The following is a 22,846-nucleotide window of genomic DNA, read 5'->3' on the forward strand; positions in this document are numbered from 1 at the left end:
CAATGTGAAACGTCAATTACGGTGAAATATGGGATAAGGGATCTTACACCAAGGAGAATACAATTTGTGTGAGGGAACAAGGAGAAATTGTAGCAGATGTACTGGTTAGATTAGGAAAAATCTGCAAGTGGTTTGTGAAGGTGAAATGAGATTGGGATAATGGAGCAGTTAAAGGGAGGTGAATATGTGTAGAGATTCAGGTGTGCAGTCCTAGTGTAGATTGACGTCCTTCAAGTTCATATGATGAAGAGCTTGTGCACCCGAAAACTATATTTTACATAGTAATAAAAAATTTTACCTGTATTTTTAGCAAGTACACTTTTGAACTAATATATGACTTCACTGTTCAGACACTTTAAAGAAAGAGCAGTTAAATGTTCACTGTGCATCTATTCTGCCAGGCAGCTGAACCATTCTTCCTGTTGTGCTAATCATCCTATTGTAGCGGTTCGTGTAAATCGCTACTAAATGAAAGAGTTTAACTTCGACGAACTATAAATAAGTTGTTTATTTACCAGAACAGGATAATTACAGCAGGTAAGATGGCTGACTGCAGGAGCACCATGTTGTAGGTCTTGTCCCAGCGGGGACTCCACAAGGACTGAGTTCCCAGTCCCGTGAGGAGCGTCATGACCTCATTACGCTCTGCTCTATATTCCCGCGCTTTGGGCGTCACGTGACCGCGTCGTGACGTCAGCACATTCGCGTACGCTTAGGCGGTCACGTGACCTGCGCCGTTGCATCGGCACATCTCCCCGGTATGAAGGCTGGCCTTTGAGGCCAAGATTGCGAGGCTGGCCTATGCCAGTACTTGCCGCGGGAGTGGAGGATCGCTTCACTCCCGCTTGCTGCCCGATGCGGCCGAAGTCGCGGTAGGCCGGGCTGTGCCCGCGGCCGTCTATGAAACCCAAGTCGCGCCGGCGGCCAGCGCGCATGCGTCATGTGATGCGTGATGTCAGCGCGTTAGGTCGCCTCTTAAAGGGGCAACGGCCCAACAGGTAAGTTAAAGGGGCAACAGCCCTAACTGGTAAGTTATACAAATAAGTAAGTTAAGTACATACAGTTAGGTAAGTTATACATACATAAATAAGTTAAGTTAAAGGGAATTATGTATCTCAATGTAAAGGACAACCAATGGGACCGCCACACAGGCCCCCCCAGAATTCGCTTTAACGAAAGTCCAAGGTTGAGATAGTCTGACGAGCTGGTGGTCACAGCGGTCATGCTGTCTCGACTTGATAGACGAGGTATAAAAATACTGCTCGTAAGCGGATCCTTACGCATGTCATGGCGAATAAAACGTATCCGTCAGGCGAAGGACCATAGAAACGTGCGAAACAGCAGGCCTTGTCAGAGTGACGGGCAGATTGGGCGGACGCGGTCGATGTCTCCGTTGGCTGGTGAGCGAAACCTTCAGGAGGCTGGAACGCACGGAACAGTGCATGCCATAATGCTACAACGTGAACAAAACGGAGGGTGAAGAGTTGCTGTGTTGATCTATGATCAGTGAGGCTAACAACTTTCACGTGGCTAATCGCGGCCGCAGGATGCCCGTTGGACCCGTCCTCGATGTGTGCAGCTTCAATAGACATTTGCATTTGTTAAAGGGAAAACTGGAGAAAGGGTGGCAACGGTCCAGGTTGTTGTTGCTATCAGGAGAGGTTAACTCTACCTGAAGGGTGGCAACATTTGTAACAGTTGTAAATTTAGAAAAAAAACAGCCGGAAGGGCGGCACACTTTTGTTCACGCCGAATCGTGTAGGAAGTAACACAACCAGCAAGCTGAAAAGCTGGTGCGTCGTCGGCGGGGAAAAAGTCATCGGTGTTCACGAGGGAGGGGTTCTCGTGGTTCGCGAGGAGTGTGTCCTCGGGTTTTGCGGGGGTGAGTCCTCGTGGTATCCCCGCAGGGCGCGCTCCGATCTTGTGGGCCCGAACATGCTGTACCCCGCGCTTGGAGAGATTTATACTTGCTGTTGCTTTGGACGTAGAGGCAGACGATCCGTGAGGCGGTAGAATAGTCGAATACGGGGACCGTGAGCACGTGCGTGGTCTGTACCGCATCGATGTTCTCGGCGAACGGGGCTTCTACCTTCATAAAGCACGAGGGAGTCCGTGGCTCCCTGGATTGTGGTAGCAACAGCAGAACGGCTGATGCTTCCATAGCATGCTTCGTTTGTGAAAAATGTTCACAAACCCACCAATTGTAGCACTGGTGGACGACGGTTGCTGTTGGTCGTGCTCTACTTCTATGAAATTATTCATAAAAAACAGGCTCACCTCCAAGCTGCGCTTCTGTTGTGAAGACGTTTGCAAAGACGGGGTCGCTTTTGGTGGAATCAATATTAAGCGGTTACTGTTCCGTGTTGTTCGTCGGTTGTGCGTTGGTCGTCTTGAGTGAAGACGAGATTCAGGCGTGCGTTGCTACCGTGAAAATCGTTCACGGATACGGGTTCACCCATTGTAGCGTTGGAATTAATAAGCTCCCGTACTCACGTCGTGGAGCCACCAATGTAGCGGTTCGTGTAAATCGCCACTAAATGAAAGAGTTTAACTTCGACGAACTATAAATAAGTTGTTTATTTACCAGAACAGGATAATTGCAGCAGGTAAGGTAGCAGGTAAGATGGCTGACTGCAGGAGCACCATGTTGTAGGTCTTGTCCCAGCGGGGACTCCACAAGGACTGAGTTCCCAGTCCCGTGGGGAGCGTCATGACCTCATTACGCTCTGCTCTATATTCCCGCGCTTTGGGCGTCACGTGACCGCGTCGTGACGTCAGCACATTCGCGTACGCTTAGGCGGTCACGTGACCTGCGCCGCTGCATCGGCACATCTCCCCGGTACGAAGGCTGGCCTTTGAGGCCAAGATTGCGAGGCTGGACTATGCCAGTACTTGCCGCGGGAATGGAGGATCGCTTCACTCCCGCTTGCTGGCCGATGCGGCCGAAGTCGCGGTAGGCCGGGCTGTGCCCGTGGCCGTCTATGAAACCCAAGTCGCGCCGGCGGCCAGCGCGCATGCGTCATGTGATGCGTGACGTCAGCGCGTTAGGTCGCCTCATAAAGGGGCAACGGCCCAACAGGCAAGTTAAAGGGGCAACAGCCCTAACTGGTAAGTTATACAAATAAGTAAGTTAAGTACATACAGTTAGGTAAGTTATACATACATAAATAAGTTAAGTTAAAGGGAATTATGTATCTCAATGTAAAGGACAACCAATGGGACCGCCACACTATCCTCGTTCCATGTTACACATGAGTAGCCACGATCTTCTTGATCAAGTGCAGTCAACCATATTAATGCTGCTTAGGATAGCCCTAGATTTCTACACCTCCATTTACAATCCAATAATTTCACGATTGCTCTAGCCTTTTTGTCAAGCAACACAGAGGGCTCCATGTGAGCTCTGTGTTGTATTGAAAGAACAGTTGTAAATATCAACCAATGGTTGGGTTTTAGAAGAGGTCTGGCTGAAACTGCAGCTGATTATTTTTCCCAGTGCATTTTTACACACCAAAGATGAAAAGATACCCAGGCATTGTGTGAGCTTCAACGTAGAATTGAACTTTCTCACAGGCACTTTCTTGTATGGCTTAATCCCCATTATTGTAAGCCCAGTGATAAAGGATTAATAAAACTTTGTATTTGTATTTGTGAGACTGAAAATGGAAGCCTCTGGTTGCCAGAAGTTATTGTGGAGTCTATTTTTAATGAGTTTGGGAAAATTCAACACAGCTCCTAAGGAATGTGAATCCACAGTACAGAACTGACCATATTTCAATATTTCCTATGTTCCTGTAGATTTTTGTTGGGTAAGGGTAACAAAGGTTATGGACAAAGGTGAGTAAATGGAGTTGAGATACAGAATAGCCAGGATCTCATTGTGGTGAAACAGGCTCGAGGGGCAGAATGGCTGTACTGGCCGCGCTAGATGTGCTCCTATCTAGTTATCCAGCAAGTTAAACACTTATTCAAAAATAATTCTTCGTGAAGCCGTTTGCTGTTTTGAAGCTTTACTTGAACAAATTTGTGAAACTGTAAACAAAGATAAAGTATGTTTTGTACATAAACTGAGTACTATACATTCGATATTACATAAGATATAAACATATTTACAACAGTAGAATAGACTAATTGTATAACTAACTAACATTTGGACTCACTTCTGTAACTATCAAATATTAACCTTTTATAAACATAGTGTTATCAAAATACTACTCTGACAACGTTGCTATTATGCTAACAAACAAAGATACTCACAGATATTGCGCTTGGCCTAACATATGAAATCAGATTACATTGGATTGTGAATCCCTTATGGAATCCTCCATTACTGCCAGGTTCTTCCTGGAATTCTACTTCCTGGGATTCTACTTCCTGGGTTACACAGGAAGAAAGGTACGAAGGTCAAATGACCTCTCACAGGAAGAAAGGAACAAAGGTCAAATGACCTCACACAGGAAGAAAGGAACAAAGGTCAAATGACGTCTGTTTCATACAAACACACTGCTAACACATAACCACCACCAGAGGGTGCTATCTGCACACATAAAATAGTCCATCGGTCCAGAACAATGGCCTATTATTCATATGTTCCTAAAGGACATTGATCAGGCTTGAGCTGGAAATTCCAATTTTTTTAGTGCAAAAATGGTGTTGTTCTGGCATAGGCGATCGGAATCTGTGGTATAAGTCAGATATGTCAGAATTACACCTATTCTAGAATTCACAATAAATTCTGGTTGAATTGGCTGCTGGCGGAAGATGTGGCCATCCCCATGAATGATTGCAAATGACATGATAATGAGAGCAAACGCTGCAGTTGCTAAAATTCTGCCATTTGCACCAGAATTGCATTGACATAGTTGGCAGAAAAGAGGAACAATTTAATCTGCATGATTTGGCAAACCAGGATGTGGTCGAGTTCATCGGCTTTTTTTGAAATATGAGTTTTATCTGAAGTGATTAGAAAAATCTTTTCTGAAGGAATTCTGCAAGCTGCCTTTCAGCAGTTTCAGGTAAGAAAATCTTTTGCTTCCCACCCTTCTGTCATGGTGCCCTTATTGTGCGTCACTATGGAATTCCCATATATGTCCTGACGATGGAGACAGAACAGAAGACGAGGAAAGGAAAGAGGCAAGCAAGATTAGGCTACACAAAAGGAGAAAAACATCAAGTAGGAGCTACTGTTCCACGAAAGTCTACAGACCACACCACTCCTTCGAAGCTGCTGACCATTATTCTCGGGCAGTGCTGCGTTATGTCAAATCCTTCTTGGATAATGGAATCGAGGTGACATTGAACTTCGCTGTCACCCATGCCAGTATCTCAGATCCTGTAAGCTGGTCCATAGGATCTCCATGTGAATGTGATACTCAGCCAGCATCCTTTTTAGAGAAAGCCCCAGACATCGGGTTCCACAGGCTAAGAAGCAAGAGGCTGATTTCTACGGCGCCTCTACTCTCTACTGTTAGATCCCATTTTTACCTCATACCCCTGTAATCATGAGGGTAATGAATGAAAGAATACCATAAATATAAAGAGACCACAAGGAGGAAACCTGGGTAGCAGGCAATGTTCCGTCTAAATTTCTTTGTGTGCGCAGTACCTTTATATTTGCTGCGTGTTCGCGGCTGCGCATGTGCGGCATCTTAAAAAAGGGGGAGTTCGGGGGAGAGCAACAGCGGAGGAGGAGCCCGGCTTAAAAACCGGCGCGAAGGCAGAGGCCCAACCAGTTCGGGGGAGAGCAGCAGCGGAGGAGGAGCCCGGCTTAAAAACCGGCGCGAAGGCAGAGGCCCGACCAGTTCGGGGGAGAGCAGCAGCGGAGGAGGAGCCCGGCTTAAAAACCGGCGCGAAGGCAGAGGCCCGACCAGTTCGGGGGAGAGCAGCAGCGGAGGAGGAGCCCGGCTTAAAAACCGGCGCGAAGGCAGAGGCCCGACCAGTTCGGGGGAGAGCAGCAGCGGAGGAGGAGCCCGGCTTAAAAACCGGCGCGAAGGCAGAGGCCCGACCAGTTCGGGGGAGAGCAGCAGCGGAGGAGGAGCCCGGCTTAAAAACCGGCGCGAAGGCAGAGGCCCGACCAGTTCGGGGGAGAGCAGCAGCGGAGGAGGAGCCCGGCTTAAAAACCGGCGCGAAGGCAGAGGCCCGACCAGTTCGGGGGAGAGCAGCAGCGGAGGAGGAGCCCGGCTTAAAAACCGGCGCGAAGGCAGAGGCCCGACCAGTTCGGGGGAGAGCAGCAGCGGAGGAGGAGCCCGGCTTAAAAACCGGCGCGAAGGCAGAGGCCCGACCAGTTCGGGGGAGAGCAGCAGCGGAGGAGGAGCCCGGCTTAAAAACCGACGCGAAGGCAGAGGCCCACCAAATCAACAGCAGAGGAGAGAGGTAAAAAGTAATCAGTGTGTGACGTCACCAGGGAGCAGGTAAGTGATTGGTTGGTGAGTATTTCTCTCTTTTCAATACAAGCTTGACTTCTGTGGTGTTAAATTTCTAGGGTCTCTGGTGTAGTGGGGACAGTTGGTAAATAAAGCGCCCTAGAGTATACCTGTAACTGGGGTATTGAATAAATTTTTAAATTAATTAAAGGAGTAAGCCATGGCAGGAGAGCTCAGACCCGTGTTCTGCTCCTCTTGCTCCATGTGGGAAATCAGGGACGCTGCCAGTGTCCCTGACGACCATGTGTGCGGGAAATGCATCCAACTGCAGCTACTTGCAGACCGCATTGCGGCGCTCGAGCTGCGGGTGGATGAATTTTGGAGCATGCGCGATGCTGAGAGGCTCGTGGATAGCACGTTTAGCGAGTTGTTCACGCCTCAGGGTAGGGCAGCACAGGGGGTGACCATCAGGCGGAGCAACAAAGGCAGGCAGGTAGTGCAGGGAACCCCTGCGGACATCCCCCTTTCAAACAAGTATACCGCTTTGGATACTGTTGAGGGGGATGACTCACCAGGGGAAGGCAGCAGCAGCCAACTTCCTGGCACTGGGGGTGCTCCTGCTGCCCAGGAAGGGGGGAAAAAGAGTGGGAGAGCAATAGTGGTAGGGGATTCTATAGTAAGGGGAACAGATAGGCGTTTCTGTGGCCGTAGATGTGAATCCAGGATGGTTTGTTGCCTCCCTGGTGCCAGGGTCAAGGATGTCACTGAGCGGCTGTAGGGCATTCTGGAGGGGGAGGGTGAACAGCCAGTGGTCATGGTCCACATTGGTACCAACGACATAGGTAAAAAGAGGGATGAGGTCCTGCATCAAGAATTTAGGGAGCTAGGTAACAGATTAAAGAGCAGGACCTCAAAGGTTGTAATCTCTGGATTACTCCCAGTGCCACGTGCTAGTAAGTATAGGAATGGGAGGATAGAGCAGATGAATGCGTGGCTAAAGAGTTGGTGTAGGGGGGAGGGTTTTACTTTCCTGGATCACTGGGCCTGCTTCTGGGAAAGGTGGGACTTGTACAAGTCGGACGGGTTGCACCTGAACCAGAGCGGGACAAATATCCTTGCGGGGAGGTTTGCTAGCACTGTTGGGGGGGGTTTAAACTAACTTGGCAGGGGGATGGGATACAGAGGGGAGCTGAAATAGGGGGGGATGTGCTGCCAATTATAGAGAAAAAAACAAGTCAGCTTGGTAGACAGGGCAAATATATAAGGGCAAGGCTGGATGGCATCTATTTTAATGCAAGGAGTCTTGCAAATAAGGTGGATGAACTGAAGGTGTTGATAAACACATGGGAGTATGATATTGTTGCTATCACGGAGACATGGTTGAGGGAAGGGCAAGACTGGCAGCTCAATATTCCGGGGTACAGAATCTTCAGGCGAGACAGAGGGGGAGGTATAAGAGGAGGGGGTGTCGCAATATTAATTAAGGAGTCAATTACTGCAGTAAGGAGGGATGATATATTAGCAGGGTCCTCTAATGAGGCCATATGGGTGGAGCTTAAAAACAAGAAGGGGGCAAGCACTTTGCTGGGAGTGTACTATAGGCCTCCAAACAGTCAGGGGGAGATAGAGGAACAGATATGTAGGCAAATCTCAGAGAAATGTGCAAATAATAGGGTAATAATAATGGGGGATTTCAACTTCCCCAATATTAACTGGGATAGTCAGAGTGTGAAAGGCTCAGAGGGTGTAGAATTCTTAAAGTGCATCCAGGAGAGCTTTTTGAGCCAGCATGTAGAAAGTCCTACAAGAGAGGGGGCGGTACTGGACCTAATTCTAGGGAATGTGGCCGGCCAAGTGGAAAAAGTGCTAGTAGGTGAGCACTTTGGTGATAGTGACCATAATATGGTAAGATTTAAGGTGGTCATGGAAAAGGACAGGGATGGGCCGGAAATAAAGGTTCTAAATTGGGGGAAGGCCGATTTTAATAGGATAAGGCAGGATCTGGCCAAAATGGACTGGGATCAGCTACTTGTAGGAAAATCCGCATCGGAGCAATGGGAGGCTTTCAGAAGGGAGATTGAGATCATACAATGGCAACATGTTCCCGTAAAGGTCAAGGGTGGTTCCAAAAACCACAGGGAACCTTGGATGTCAGGGGATATACGAGAATGGATTAGGAAAAAAAGGAGGGCTTTTGGTAGATACAAAAGGCTAAAGACGGAGGAAGCCCTAGAGGAGTACAAAAAGTGCAGGGGGATACTTAAAAAAGAAATTAGGAGATCAAGGAGGGGCCATGAAATAACACTGGCGAGCAAAATAAAGGAAAATCCGAAGATGTTTTATAAGTATATTAAGGGTAAGAGGATAACTAGGGAAAAAATAGGGCCCATTAGGGACAAAAGTGGCAATCTGTGTGTGGAGCCGGAAGATGTAGGAGGGGTTCTAAATGAATTTTTTGCATCTGTTTTCACTATGGAGAAGGACGATGTAGACATAGAAATAGGGCGGGGGGACTGTGATATGCTCAAACATATTAACATCGAGAGGGAGGAGGTATTGGCGGTTTTAGCTGGCCTAAAAATGGATAAATCCCCAGGCCCGGATGAAATGTATCCCAGGCTGCTGTGTGAGGCAAAGGAGGAGATTGCGGGGGCTCTAACACATATATTCAGGACCTCTCTGGCCACAGGGGATGTGCCAGAGGACTGGAGAACCGCTAATGTAGGACCATTATTCAAGAAGGGTAGTAGGGAAAAACCGGGGAACTACAGGCCAGTGAGCCTAACATCAGTGGTAGGAAAATTATTGGAAAAAATCCTGAGGGACAAAATTTGTCTCCACGTGGAGAGGCAAGGATTAATCAGGGATAGTCAACATGGCTTTGTCAAGGGAAGATCATGTCTGACTAATTTGATTGAATTTTTTGAGGGGGTGACTAGGTGTGTGGATGAGGGTAACGCAGTGGATGTGGTATACATGGATTTCAGTAAGGCCTTCGATAAAGTCCCGCACAGGAGACTGGTCAAGAAGGTAAGAGCCCATGGAATCCAGGGTGCCTTGGCACATTGGATACAAAACTGGCTTAGTGGCAGAAGGCAGAGGGTGATGGTCGAAGGTTGTTTTTGTGACTGGAAGCCTGTGGCCAGTGGGGTACCACAGGGATCGGTGCTGGGTCCCTTGCTGTTTGTGGTCTACATTAATGACTTGGATATGAATGTAAAGGGTATGATCAGTAAGTTCGCGGATGATACAAAAATTGGTAGGGTGGTAAGTAGCGAGGAGGGTAGCCTCAGTCTGCAGGACGGTATAGATGGGTTGGTCAGATGGGCGGGACAGTGGCAAATGGAATTTAACCCGGAAAAGTGCGAGGTGATGCACTTTGGGGGGACTAACAAGGCAAAGGAATACACAATGAATGGAAAGACCCTAGGCAAGACGGAGGGTCAGAGGGATCTGGGTGTGCAAGTACACAGATCCCTGAAGGCGGCGGAACAGGTGGATAAGGTGGTAAAAAAGGCATATGGGATACTTGCCTTCATTAGCCGAGGCATTGAATATAAGAGCAAGGAGGTTATGATGGAGCTGTATAAAACATTGGTTAGGCCACAGCTGGAATACTGTGTGCAGTTCTGGTCGCCACACTACAGGAAGGATGTGATCGCGTTAGAGAGGGTGCAGAGGAGGTTCACCAGGATGTTACCAGGGCTGGAGCGCTTCAGCTATGAAGAGAGACTGGGCAGATTGGGTTTGTTTTCCTTGGAGCAGAGGAGGCTGAAGGGGGACATGATTGAGGTGTACAAAATTATGAGGGGCATAGATAGGATGGATGCTGAGGAGCTTTTTCCCTTAGTAGAGGGGTCAATAACTAGGGGGCATAGATTCAAGGTAAAGGGCGGGAGGTTTAGAGGGGATTTGAGAAAGAACTTTTTCACCCAGAGGGTGGTTGGAGTCTGGAACTCACTGCCTGAAAGGGTTGTGGAGGCAGAAAGCCTCACAACATTTAAGAAGCATTTGGATGAGCACTTGAAATGCCATAGCATACAAGGCTACGGGCCAAATGCTGGAATATGGGATTAGATTAGACAGGGCTTGATGGCCGGCGCGGACACGATGGGCCGAAGGGCCTCTATCCGTGCTGTATTACTCTATGACTCTATGACTCTATGACTTGCATTTATATAGCAGCTTTCGCAACCTCAGGATGTCCCAAAGCGCTTTACAGCCAATGGAGTACTTTGGAAGTGTAGTCACTGTTGTAATGTAGGAAACGTGGCAGCCAATTTGCACACAGCAAGCTCCCACAAACAGCAATGTGAAAATGACCAGGTAACCTGTTTTTTTAGTGATATTGATTGAGGGATAAATATTGGCCAGGACACCACGGATAACTCCCCTGCTTTTCTTCAAAGACGTGCCATGGGATCTCTTGTGTCCACCTGAGAGGGCAGGTTTAACGTCTCATCCAAAAGACGGCACCTCCGCCAGTGCAGCACTCCCTCAGCACTGTGCTCAAGTTTCTGGAGTGGGACTTGAACCCACGACCTTCTGACTCAGGGGAGAGTGCTACCAACTGAGCCACAGCTGATAAAGGGGGATCTTGGAGGGAACAGCTTGTGAGCAGCCTGCACCTGCCTTTCCGATTGCTAAGCGGCCGTGCATGCGCGCAGCTTAGAGGGAACATTGTTAGTGGGTAGCTTACCTTGCTCTGGTGATACCATTATACAACTTATTGCACTGCAAAGGAATCCTGTAGTTTAAGAAGTTGGCACTCACTGCCATAGCCATCTCAATCCATAAAGTATACCCACATTTTTGACAGGTTTCCGGTCCCCAGCCCCAAACAAATTGGCCCTCCTTCTCTGTATCTCTGCTACGAGCATATGCAGGTCTAGCTCTGTGAAGTTGGCTGCTCATTTCTTTGATCAATCTGCCATACTTGTCACCCAGGTTGTCTGCCTCCTCCGTTGCTGCCATTGTCTCTTTAAGAAGCAGCAGATTTATATCCCACTGCTGTGCCAGGTCTCTGCATCTCCCCCCGATAATTTATGGCTACCCCTCCCCACATCCCCGCCTTCTTAGCCCTGCCCCCTTAGATCCCCACCCCCACCTTCCCAGTCCTCCTCCGTTTGCTGCTGTCAGATTTTTGGGCCCATGTTGTTCAGGACAGGTACAGTGAGTTTCTTAATTAATTTTTTACATTTTATGCAGCTGAATACACAGGAACAGTTATATAATAAATGTAGCAACAACTGTTTATAAGAATATGATTTAAAAAATCTATTTAAAAACTGATGTGTACATTAAAATTTATTCCTTCGCAAGAGTAGAGCTACATCACAGATATATGTTCTAAAAATGACACTCGTTATTCATTTAATCACACTGTCTCGTGTATCATGAACAGAGAACTCTGGTGTGTAAATACAACGCTTCACATTTCTGAAATGTCCAGTTACTCTACAGGGTGATTCTGTAGTCCCATATTCTCAATGGGGAGTTGCGCTCGAATGGAGAGAGCTACATGGTTTAAAGAATTACCTCTTATGTCTTAAGGAGTGTGGCTGTCTGACGTGATTTATATAAGTTCTCAATCAATGAATAAATTCAATGTGTATAAACAATCATTGTAGAATGAACTACTCATATTCTTATGATCCACAAAATAAATGTTTTCTTCTTTCTTTGCTTCACCCTGCTTTGCAATGTAGATCTTCCAGTCCTGTGTGTACTGATGAAAGGATGTTTCCTGACAATGATGGTGTAACTGGCTGCAATCACGCTTATAGGTCAGTGTTAGTGACAAAAAAGTTAGTTTGTTTGAAATGACATTAATTCACATCATAATATATGTAAATGTAAATCAAGCTAGCGTGTTTTGCAAATATTTATGATGTAAGCTGTGTTTTATTACAGCATAAAATATATACAGTTCTGAGTATTGTATGAATAATAAGGGTGTGACATATTAATTTGGTCATATACCATATCTGTGGGCCTTTCCCATCAGAATGTGATGGAAATTTGATATGCAACATTCACATTCCACCATGGCAAGTTGTGTAACTGAAGTTAATAAATCTGGCAATTTGTGGGCTAGCACAGAAAATGACTGTGAAAGTTGCTGGATTGTTATAAAAATCCAACTGGTTCACTAATCTCCTTCAGGGAAAGGAATCTGCCACCTCTACCTGGTCTGGCTTATAGGCGACTCTTGTCCACATGACATGGTTGACCATAATGTCCTCTGAAGTGCCCTAGCAAGCCACTCAGTTGTACAAACAATTATTCAGGGACAACTAGGGATGGACAATAAATTTGGCCTTGCCAATATTGCCCACAGCCCAAGACTAAATAAAGTGACCGCTCTGGAAATTGTGGAAGTGATGCTGCTTTATGACATTTTGAGTGTTGGTTACAAAGGTATGTAGTTATGTTGATTTTTTAAATTATGCTGTTATTGTAAATATATCTTCATGATTTATATATGAGCCAAACGTAAAATAGATCTAAGTGTATCAGGTTTTTATGCATAAATGCTCATTATAAAATCAGTTACACTGGTTATATGCTTGTATTTCGCAAATCACAAAATGTTTTCCTTGTCCCCTTTTGTTCTATTTTGCTTTTGTCTTTTAGATCTTTCTCTGATGAAAGTGGCTGCATGGAAACCCTTAGGTCAGTGTTGTTATGTTCATTAATAACTAGACATTCTTATTATGAACAGCTAGCTTCTAGCTAGTCATTTATTCAGTACATGTTCTCTAGGTACAGCACCTGTAGAGATTCAGCATGTGTGCTTCTGTGTGCAGGCAGCCATCTTGACTACTGCCTTGTGGGTAGCCTAGTGCATCGTGGGTAGTGTAGTCTTAAACACATACAACTAAATATACAGCTCTACGGCTCCATCTAGTGTACCACTCTAGAATGACATGTTATTGATCATTACATCTCCGTTTCTTTGAGGTTAACAAAATCAACATCAATCAACTTTCAAGAAAAACGATAAAGATGATATCAGTAACACTTTTGTTAGTGCTCTATAAACAAACATTTTCACAACAGTCAACACATTTTCAAAGCTTCACTTTATACTCAAAGATGAAGTCTATCAGGCTTTTTTACTTCACGTGTGGATCTTCTCAACACGGGTAAGTCTGATGTGTTTTCATGAGATTGTTCTGGTGGTGAATGACAAGATTCAGTTGCGGCATTGTCATCAATCTGCTCTTGAATAGTCTCTTGTGTTTTTAGGAGGGAACGGCGGTTCCTCCTGAGAATCTGTCCTTCCTCAGTTCTAACAGTGTATGACCTTGGTCGTACTTCCTCAAGAACTGTAGCTTTCCTGTTCCATGCATCTGGATCTTCAATCCTGACAACATCATCCCTTGTTAATGGTTTTACAGTTTTGGATGACTTGTCATAGTATGATTTCTGTTTCAGCTTTAACAGTTGAAGTCTCTGTCTCAGTTCCTTACTTTGCTGTTCTTTTGCACAGCAGGGTAGCGTGGTGCGCAACTTGCGACCCATTAGTAGTTCAGCAGGTGAAGAACCACAGTCTAAAGGTGAGGCTCGGTAGCTCAGCAGGGCGAGATAAGGATCAGACTTGCTTTCTGTCGCTTTCTTCAGTAGCTGCTTGAGAACTTGAACACCTTTCTCTACCTTACCATTTGACTGAGCATACAAAGGATTGGATGTGATGTGCTGAAAGTCATAATGTGCTGCAAACTGTTGCCACTCCTTACAGTTGAAGCACGGACCATTGTCGCTAACGGCAATCCTGGGAATTCCATGTCTGGTGAAGATGGATTTCACATGCATTATGACACTGCTTGCTGTGGTGCTTGAGAGCAGCGCCATCTCAGGATAGTCAGAATAGTAGTCAATCACTATTAGATATTCTTTACCATTTAAATGAAAAAGGTCCATACCAACCTTTTGCCATGGTGCTGTTGGTATGTCAGCTACTATCATTGGTTCCTTTGCTTGTTTGTTTTGGTGTTTCTGACATGTCTCACATTTGCCTATCGTGTTCTCAATGTCCTTATTTATGCCAGGTCAATAAACAGTGTCTCTTGCTCTCCTTTTGCATTTTTCATTTCCGAGGTGTCCCTCATGAATCCTTTTGAGCATGTCTTGACGTAGAGCCTGTGGAATGACTATTCTGTTCTGTTTTAGTAATAGTCCACTTGCGACACTCAATTCTGACCTTATGTGAAAGTATTTTGGACAGGAACCTTTTGGCCAATCATGATGAATGTTTTCTATTACTGTTTGTAACACTGTATCTTTTACTGTTTCTTCTGCTATTTGCTTTGATTTTGTGTCTGACACGGGCAGCGCAGCAGTGACCATACTCACATGAATATCCACGTCTTCTTCAGTAGAGCTCACATGACTCATTGTGGGTGCTCGGGATAGTGCATCTGCTAACACTATGTATTTGCCTGGTGTGTAGATCAGTTCAAAGTCATATCTTTGCAGCTTCATCATGAGTCGTTGAATCCTTGGAGACATCTCATTCAGATTTTTTTTTATGATGGCAACCAGTGGGCTGTGGTCTGTCTCAACTGTGAAGGTGGGAAGTCCATATATGTAGCCATGGAACTTTTCTAATCCAACTACCAAGCCTAGACATTCCTTTTCAACCTGGGCATATCGACACTCAGTATCAGTCATAGACCTGGAGGCATAGGCAACAGGCTTCCAATCTTCACCCTCTGCTTGTAGCAAGACCGCGCCTAGGCCATCCTTTGATGCATCCGTTGACACTTTGATTCTCTTTGTTGGGTCAAAGAAGGTGAGTACAGGTGTGGTTGTCAGCACTGTTTTGAGATTCATCCACTCTTGTTCATGTCTTTCTGTCCATGCGAACTCATTTGTTTTATGTAGCAGGTCTCGCAGACAGGTTGTCTTGGCTGACAAGTTAGAAATGAACTTTCCAATGAAGTTTATCATCCCCATGATGCGTAGCACTCCTTTTTTGTCAGTGGGTCGGGGCATGTTGAGTATGGCCTTTAATTTTTCCATATCTGGCTCTATTCCTTTACCAGATAGAATATCTCCTAGGAAAGTGACTTCCTGGACGCCAAACTGACACTTGGCTTTGTTGAGCTTCAGTCCATTCCGGCCTATGCTCTGTAGCACTTTAGTCAGTCTCTCATTGTGTTCTTTCAGTGTGGAGCCCCAGATGATGATGTCATCAACATAGACCCGAACTCCTTCCAGACCTTCAATTATGTGTTCCATCGCTCTATGAAAGATTTCAGATGCAGATATTATCCCGAAAGGCATTCTGAGGAAACAATACTGCTAAATGGTGTGTTGAAGGTACAGTATTTGGTGCTCTCTTCATCCAGTTTTAGTTGCCAAAATCCTTGTGAGGCATCGAGCTTTGTAAAGTATCTGGCACGTGACATTTCACTGGTGATTTCTTCTCGTTTGGGAATCTGGTAGTGTTCACGTTTTATGTTTGCATTTAAGTCCTTTGGATCCATGCATATTCTTAGATCATTGTTCTTTTTCTTTACACATACCATGGAGTTAACCCAGTCTGTTGGCTCTTCGACTTTCCTGATGACTCCTAGTGTGGTCATTCTGTCCAGTTCATTCTTGAGCCGGTCACGCAGGGGTGCTGGAACTCTTCGTGGCGCATGTACCACTGGCTGAGCATCCTCCTTTAGCTGGATCTTGTAAGTGAATGGTAGAACTCCAAATCCTTTGAACACATCCTGGAAATTATTTACTACAGAATCCACTGAGTCATCTGGTCTGTTTATGGCACAGTTTATACGGTATACTCTCTTGACCAGTTCTAAGTCCTCACAAGCTTTATCACCCAGTAGTGAATCAAGTCCTTCAGCCACAACAGAAAACATGAGATGATGCACTTTGTCTTTGACTGTCACGTTAAGTCTGCATACACCTAAGCTATCTATTTTCTGTCCATTATACTCCTTCAGTAGTACTGACTTTTTCTGTATTTTGGGCTTTTCTTTCATGTTTTTAATGTCACTCATACTGATTAAGTTTGCTTTTGCCCCAGTGTCCAGTTTTAATGTAACTAATGCTCCATTTATCTGCAGTGGGATCATCCATTTGTCCTCTTTTACTGCATTAATTTTATGTTCAGCATTGTCCATATCTGAGGGCTGCACATTTTCTGTATAATTTTTGACATTGTCACATGACACCATTCATACAAAAAATGTCTCACTTAAATCAGTGTCCTCAGCCACATTAACTCGTTGCCCTTTCTTTGTTGTTACTTTTGAAAAGCATTGTTTGGCAAAGTAATTCTTTCCATGACATTTTGTGCACATTTTTCCAAACGCTGGGCATTGTCTTAACTGGTGTTTGTAACCACAGCGTTTACAATTAAAATTTCCTTCCTCCGATTGCTTTACATTTCTGTTCTGCCCATGTTTCTTCCCCTTGTAGGATACAGCACCGACAGCAGCACTTACTACAATCGCATCATTATTGATTTCACTGAAAGTCTTCGCGTGCTGTCGAGCTAGCTCACTGGCTTGGCATATTTTCACAGCATTTTCCAATGTCAGTTCGGTTTCTCTCAACAGACGTTCCCTGACCTTTTTATCATGAATACCAAACACAATTTGGTCACGAATCATGGATGCTTTCAGCTCAGAGAAATTACATGTCTGTGCTTTCATTTTCAGATTAGTCACAAAGCTATCAAAAGTCTCATTATGCTGCTGTGTCCTTGAACAGAACACATACCTCTCATAGGTTTCATTCTTTTTGGGAGAACAATGTGTATCAAATTTCTTTAGCACATCGTCTAATTTGTTTCTGTTCGCCTCTGGACTAAATACAAATGTATTAAATACCTCTATCGCCTGTGGGCCTGCAACCGTGAGCAGCAACGCTATTTTCCTTGCGTCTGGCTTCGTACCGAACCCGATGGCAGCAATGTAGAGTTCGAATTGTTGTTTGAAAGTCCGCCAATTGTAGTCGACATTTCCCGTGAGATTCATAAACTCCGGTGGCTTCAAATTCTCCATGTCGCATTTCACAATTTTGAGCAGATCTTCACCGATCCTGGTACCATGTTATGTTCATTAATAACTAGACATTCTTATTATGAACAGCTAGCTTCTAGCTAGTCATTTATTCAGTACACATTCTCTAGGTACAGCATCTGTAGAGATTCAGCATGTGTGCTTCTGTGTGCAGGCAGCCATCTTGACTACTGCCTTGTGGGTAGCCTCGTGCATCGTGGGTAGTGTAGTCTTAAACACATACAACTAAATATACAGCTCTATACAGCTCTACGGCTCCATCTAGTGTACCACTCTAGAATGACATGTTATTGATCATTACAAGTGTGACTGGGTTTGTGAATTAACAAAAGAATAGCTAAAATGTCTAATCTCACCATATAATGGGACATTATTACTTGATGTAAAATGGGCATTGTGGAAATGAAAATTTGGCATTTTCTATAACAGACGTTGATCCATTAATTCCAGTTTTACACATGGGCAGCAAGGTGAAAACCTAACCCAATGTCTACATTTCTGTAATAATGTTTCTTACAATACATATAAAGCATAGATTTCAATGTGCAGTGTATGTGTCTTCACAGTTTGATGTGTTTGATTGTATATCACATTTGGAGGCCTTCCCCACAAAATTTGGCACAAATATGGCAGCATGGATAGTTGGCTAAAGGGCAGAAAATAAAGAGTAGTGGATAATGGATGTTTTTGATAGTAGAGTGATGTAAACAGTGATGTCCCCCAAGAATCAGTGTTGCGACTATTGTTTTTCTCAAATTGTATATATTTTGGACACGTATGGGGTAATTTTGACTTGAGTTGAAAGTGTAAAACGGGCGATATCGATTCAGCAGCCCATTATGCATCATTCCCGATTTTATGAAAGATGTATAACATGTGGCTGAATCGATATAGCCCATTTCACACTATCATCCAAAGTCAAAATTATCCCCATTTCCCCTTGGTAAAGAGCTGGGATTCCAGATCTTAATGGTCCTGCTTTTAAAAGAAGGATGCTTGCAGAGCATTACATATATATTCAGCCATTGGGGATGATCACCAGAAAGTGTAGCAGATGAAAGGTTAATTGGAGAAGTCCACAACCTGCATCTGTGGCTCCATGTTGGACCATTTCTCTGCAATTCAAACCCACCCCAGATGGCAGCTCCAGGCCAATCTGCAGTAGAGTGCCCCATGCAAGAGGCCCAGTTTAAGCTTCTTCCATGGAAACTCAGATTGCTGCCATAAAGGCCTTGGTTGCCAGAATGGAAAGGGCTGCCTATTCCATCTTCAATGGGCTTGGCAAGTCTTTTACATATAATCATGTGACAGGGCTTCAGTGATTTCATTGGTACCATTATGTCTGCATTGCAGCAGTTCAGGGACCTTTACAGAGACAGTGCCTGATATGTGTGGCATGGCAGCAATGTGCTGACAAGATGCTGCTGTCATTTGGGATAGCAGCACATGCATGCTGTTTTGCCATTTCCCACATGTGACCGAAAGGAAGCAGTGGAAGGCTTTCCTTGTAGCAGTGTAAGAGCTGCAGCTTGCAGCAGGCTCATCTCAATACATAGCTGCCATGAGAAGGTCCACTTCAGGTCACGGTGGCTCCTAGAGGATCACAACTACCAGCTACTTCATGCACTTCTAACATGCAGGAAGCACCTAGCAGCAGCACTAGATTAAGGTTAAGGGTGCACTTATCACACACTTGCACCCAAGGTTATCATGCACTTGCACCAAAGGGAAGTAAAGTGGTAATAAACACTGGATATATTCATATACTGGATGTAAATAAAATAAAGATGCACTTTGATGAGGTGGTATGAACTGGAGCCAAGTGAGTTAAAACACAGAGAGATGTGTGAAGATAATAGCATCCTTGTGGTGGGAAAGGAGGGCTGTTGAGTCATTTCCCACATGTTGTGGTCAAGAGAAGGTCTCCTGTATCAGACTGATCTGAATGTGCCTTGCTGCTGGTATCTTTTCAAGGCTGCTGCTGCTCCTCTGACTGATCTTTCTCATCTAAGCCCTCCATAATGTGGCTTCTTTGTAAAGCAAAGTTGTGCAGAATACAGCATACCACCACTACCCGTAAGAACCTAGCTGGACCACATTGCAGAGCAATGTCAAACCAATCCAAGCACCTGTAGTGTGCCTTCAAAATCTTCATAGTCTGCTCTATGATAATTCTGGTGACATTATGGGCCATGTTGCAGCAATGTTCTGTTGGTGTCCTGGGAAGCTATACAAGTCCAAAATTATCCCGTAGAGTGTAGTGTTGATTTCCTAGTATCCATCAAGACACTTAGCTTTCTGAGTGATGGAGTGCTGGCATGGTGAACTACTTTATTAAAATGAATGTATAAAATCATCTAAAACTCTGATACCCATATCCTAACTTGTACCAAGTCCCATTCACCCCTCACCCCTGTGCTCACTGACCTACATTGGCTCCCTGTCCAGCAACACTTTGGCCTAGAAATTTGGTGGGCTGCACCACCAGTTAGCACCTAAAGAGGGCACTCAGTGGCTTTAGCGCCACTGGCCGTGCCTCCCGCGATATTTAGCTGGGGTGCTAATGGCGGCATTAGCCTGTTGCACTGCGCCACCACCGATGACGTCATCGGTGTGCGCAGCGCCCCGCTACCATCCCGATCGCAGTATTTGTTAGCGACCGCCTCCGCTACTCTGGCCGCAAATCGCGCCCGGTTCACGGGGCCTACCTGTGCCGGGAGTGGCGCAAATTAAGGTGGAGGTGCGGGGCGGCCATTTTTTTCGGCGGCCGCCTACCAGCACCTCCGTCCCCGGCCTCCTGATCTCCCCCCGCGGCAGTGCCGGCTGTTTTCCGAGAGCCCGGCACTTCTCCTCAGTGCCAGGCTCCTTTGCCGGCACTCGCGATCTCTGATCGCGCTGGTGCAGCACGGTGGCATAGTGGTTAGCACTGTTGCCTCACAGCGCCAGGGACCCGGGTTCAAATCCGGCCTCGGGTGACTGTCTGTGTGGAGTTTGCACATTCTCCCCGTGTTTGCGTGGGTTTCCTCCGGGTGCTCCGGTTTCCTCCCACAGTCCAAAGATGTGCGGGTTAGGTTGATTGGCCATGATAAAAAATTGACCCTCAGTGTTAGGGGGGATTAAATACGTGGGGTTACGGGGTTACGGGGATAGGGCTTGGGTGGGATGGTTGTCGGTGTAGGGACCGGGTGCTAGGGTTTGGATGATCAGCCATGATCTCGTTGAATGGCGGAGCAGGCTCGAAGGGCCGAATGGCCTACTCCTGCTCCTATCTTCTATGTTTCTATGTTTCCTCCTTAAGAATGGGAGGAAGGCCTGTAGTACCGCAGCGCGCCGTGCCGCAGCGTGTGGCGCTGCAGCACGTTGCGCTGCGATATTCAGTTTCAGCGCCCTAAGAGGGACGCGGAGCGCCTCAAGCAGCGCCCCGTGTCCCTCTTGGGGCGCTCAAGCTGAATTTCCGGTGGTTGCAACTGCTCTGATCGCAGCGCTAATTCCGGCGCCCAGGCGAGCTTGGCACCCCGTTTGGGCCTCCACCGAATTTCTCCCCCTTTGTTTTTAAAATTGTCATCCTTGTTTTCAAACCCCTCCATGGCATTGCCACTCCCTATGTCTGTAACCTCCTCCAGCCATACAACCCTCTCCACCTCTCTATTTCTCTCTCCTCCTTTAAGACGCTCCTTAAAACCTACCTCTTTGACCAAGCTTATGGCCACCTGTCCTAATACCTCCTTATGTGGCTTGGTGTCAAATTTTGTTTGAAAACGCACCTTGGGACGTTTTGCTACATTATCAGCCATGATCGCATTGAATGGCGGATCAGGCTCGAGGGGCCGAATGGCCTACTCCTGCTCCTATCTTCTATTAAAGGTGCTATACAAATGAAAGTTGTTGTTGCTGTTATTGTGGCAGTTCCCAGTAAAGTAAGAATTTACTTGCATGATGTGGTTCTGCTGGTCACAAACAAGCTAATCGTTGAGAACAGGGATTATATTCTTGTTGACATAAATCACAGAAATAATGAAGTGAGCACATATAGACACATAAGCATAATATATGTCTCCTTGGATCATATGGAATCCTGCCACTCTGTATTGACTAGTCATGCTTTGTTGGTTGTCCTCAACATTAACTGCTCTTCAATTGAGTGAGAAATGTTCTCTTTGGCCTATATGCGCAGTTCAGAACATGAGGGTGGGTTGGAGCAGTCCTCTTCCAATGTCCTGCCCCTCAAACACCATCACTGTTTCTTTGTCGTATTCCTCCTCATCTTCCTTCAAGTATGCTGTGGGATTCCAAAGTGAAAAGGACTGGAAAGGGAGAAAAAAATGTAAGGATCAAAGTTTCTCGTACTTTCCACCCAACCTGCCACCAATCTCACCCGCTAACACCCGTGAAAATTCCGGCCTTAGTGTGAGCTTCCATAGTTACCAGTTATCTCAGCAGCTGTTTACTGTACAGTTTATAGCTCACCACCGCTTTCTCCCTGCTCTATGTGCTCTCAATGGCTGCACGTACGGGCATGCTTTGGAGAGGGCGGTTATAGGAGTGGCGAGTCCAAAATCGCTAAGCGTGCATCAATTCTGCATTGTACGCTGATTGATGTCACGCTCCAGATAATTACAATACTTGCAGTGAGCGCAAGCAACGGCAGCGCTGCCGACCTGTCCAACATGGCCGCCGTCACGTTCCGCGTCAGAAGTGGACAGAAGTGAGGCAGCCACCATTTTTTCTTCAAAACTGGCCTTAACGGACAACGCTAAAGGTTCGAATTTCTAGGCCAATGCCTTTGCCTCTGTGGCCCTGAGGTTCCACGTGGTAAATTGCATCAGATTTGAACCAATGAGGCAGGACTTGCACTCACCAATACTCTGCAGTACTCACCGAAACATAATTTGCTGGATCAGCTCGACCTAGACTGGGGTGTAGTGAGCGGCATTATAAAGCTTGCAGATGACACGCAACTTGGGAAAGTAGCCGATCGTGATGAGGATAGTTATAGGCATTCTTGATGACTTAGGATGGTGAAATGGGCAGAAGCATGGCAGATAGAGTTCAATGCGGAGAGTAGGGATAATGGGTATGTACTCAAATTGGCAGGATGTGACTAGTGGTGTCCCCCAGGGATCTGTACTGGGGCCCCAGCTTTTCTCTGTACTTAGAAATTGCTTTGATGAAGGAACAGAACCGTATATCCAAGTTAGGTGACAGTCAATAGTGTAGATGGGAGCAGAAAGTTGCAAAGGGACGTTGATAGATTAAATGAGTGGGCAAAACAATTGCAGACGGAGTTCAATGTGGGAAATTTTTTTTCAATGACCAATGTGGTCATCCACTTTGGACCTAACAAAGATAGATCAGAGTGTTTTGTAAATGATGAGAAGCTAGGAACTAGAGGAGCAGAGAGATTTCGGGGTCCAAGTAAAGAAATCACTAAAAGCTAGTGAA

At 45.9% G+C, this 22,846-nt stretch overlaps 1 protein-coding gene across 5 annotated transcripts in view; it reads left to right on the forward strand.

Moving 5' to 3' along the window:
- The window catches only part of LOC147101904 (uncharacterized), a 232,868-nt gene that overhangs the window by 21,021 nt on the left and 189,001 nt on the right, over positions 1-22,846 (forward strand). For all 5 annotated transcript variants that reach the window (XM_085965923.1, XM_085965924.1, XM_085965927.1 and 2 more), the window contains exons 2-3: positions 12,071-12,148; positions 12,999-13,037. In XM_085965923.1, the coding sequence (XP_085822049.1) occupies positions 12,102-12,148; positions 12,999-13,037 (86 nt within the window). In that variant the 5' untranslated portion in view covers positions 12,071-12,101. The remainder of the gene's footprint in view (positions 1-12,070; positions 12,149-12,998; positions 13,038-22,846) is intronic.

This window comes from Somniosus microcephalus, chromosome 23, assembly GCF_052327205.1.
Source record: "Somniosus microcephalus isolate GS21.2 chromosome 23, FLI_Smic_1.0, whole genome shotgun sequence".
Lineage (NCBI taxonomy): Eukaryota > Metazoa > Chordata > Chondrichthyes > Squaliformes > Somniosidae > Somniosus > Somniosus microcephalus.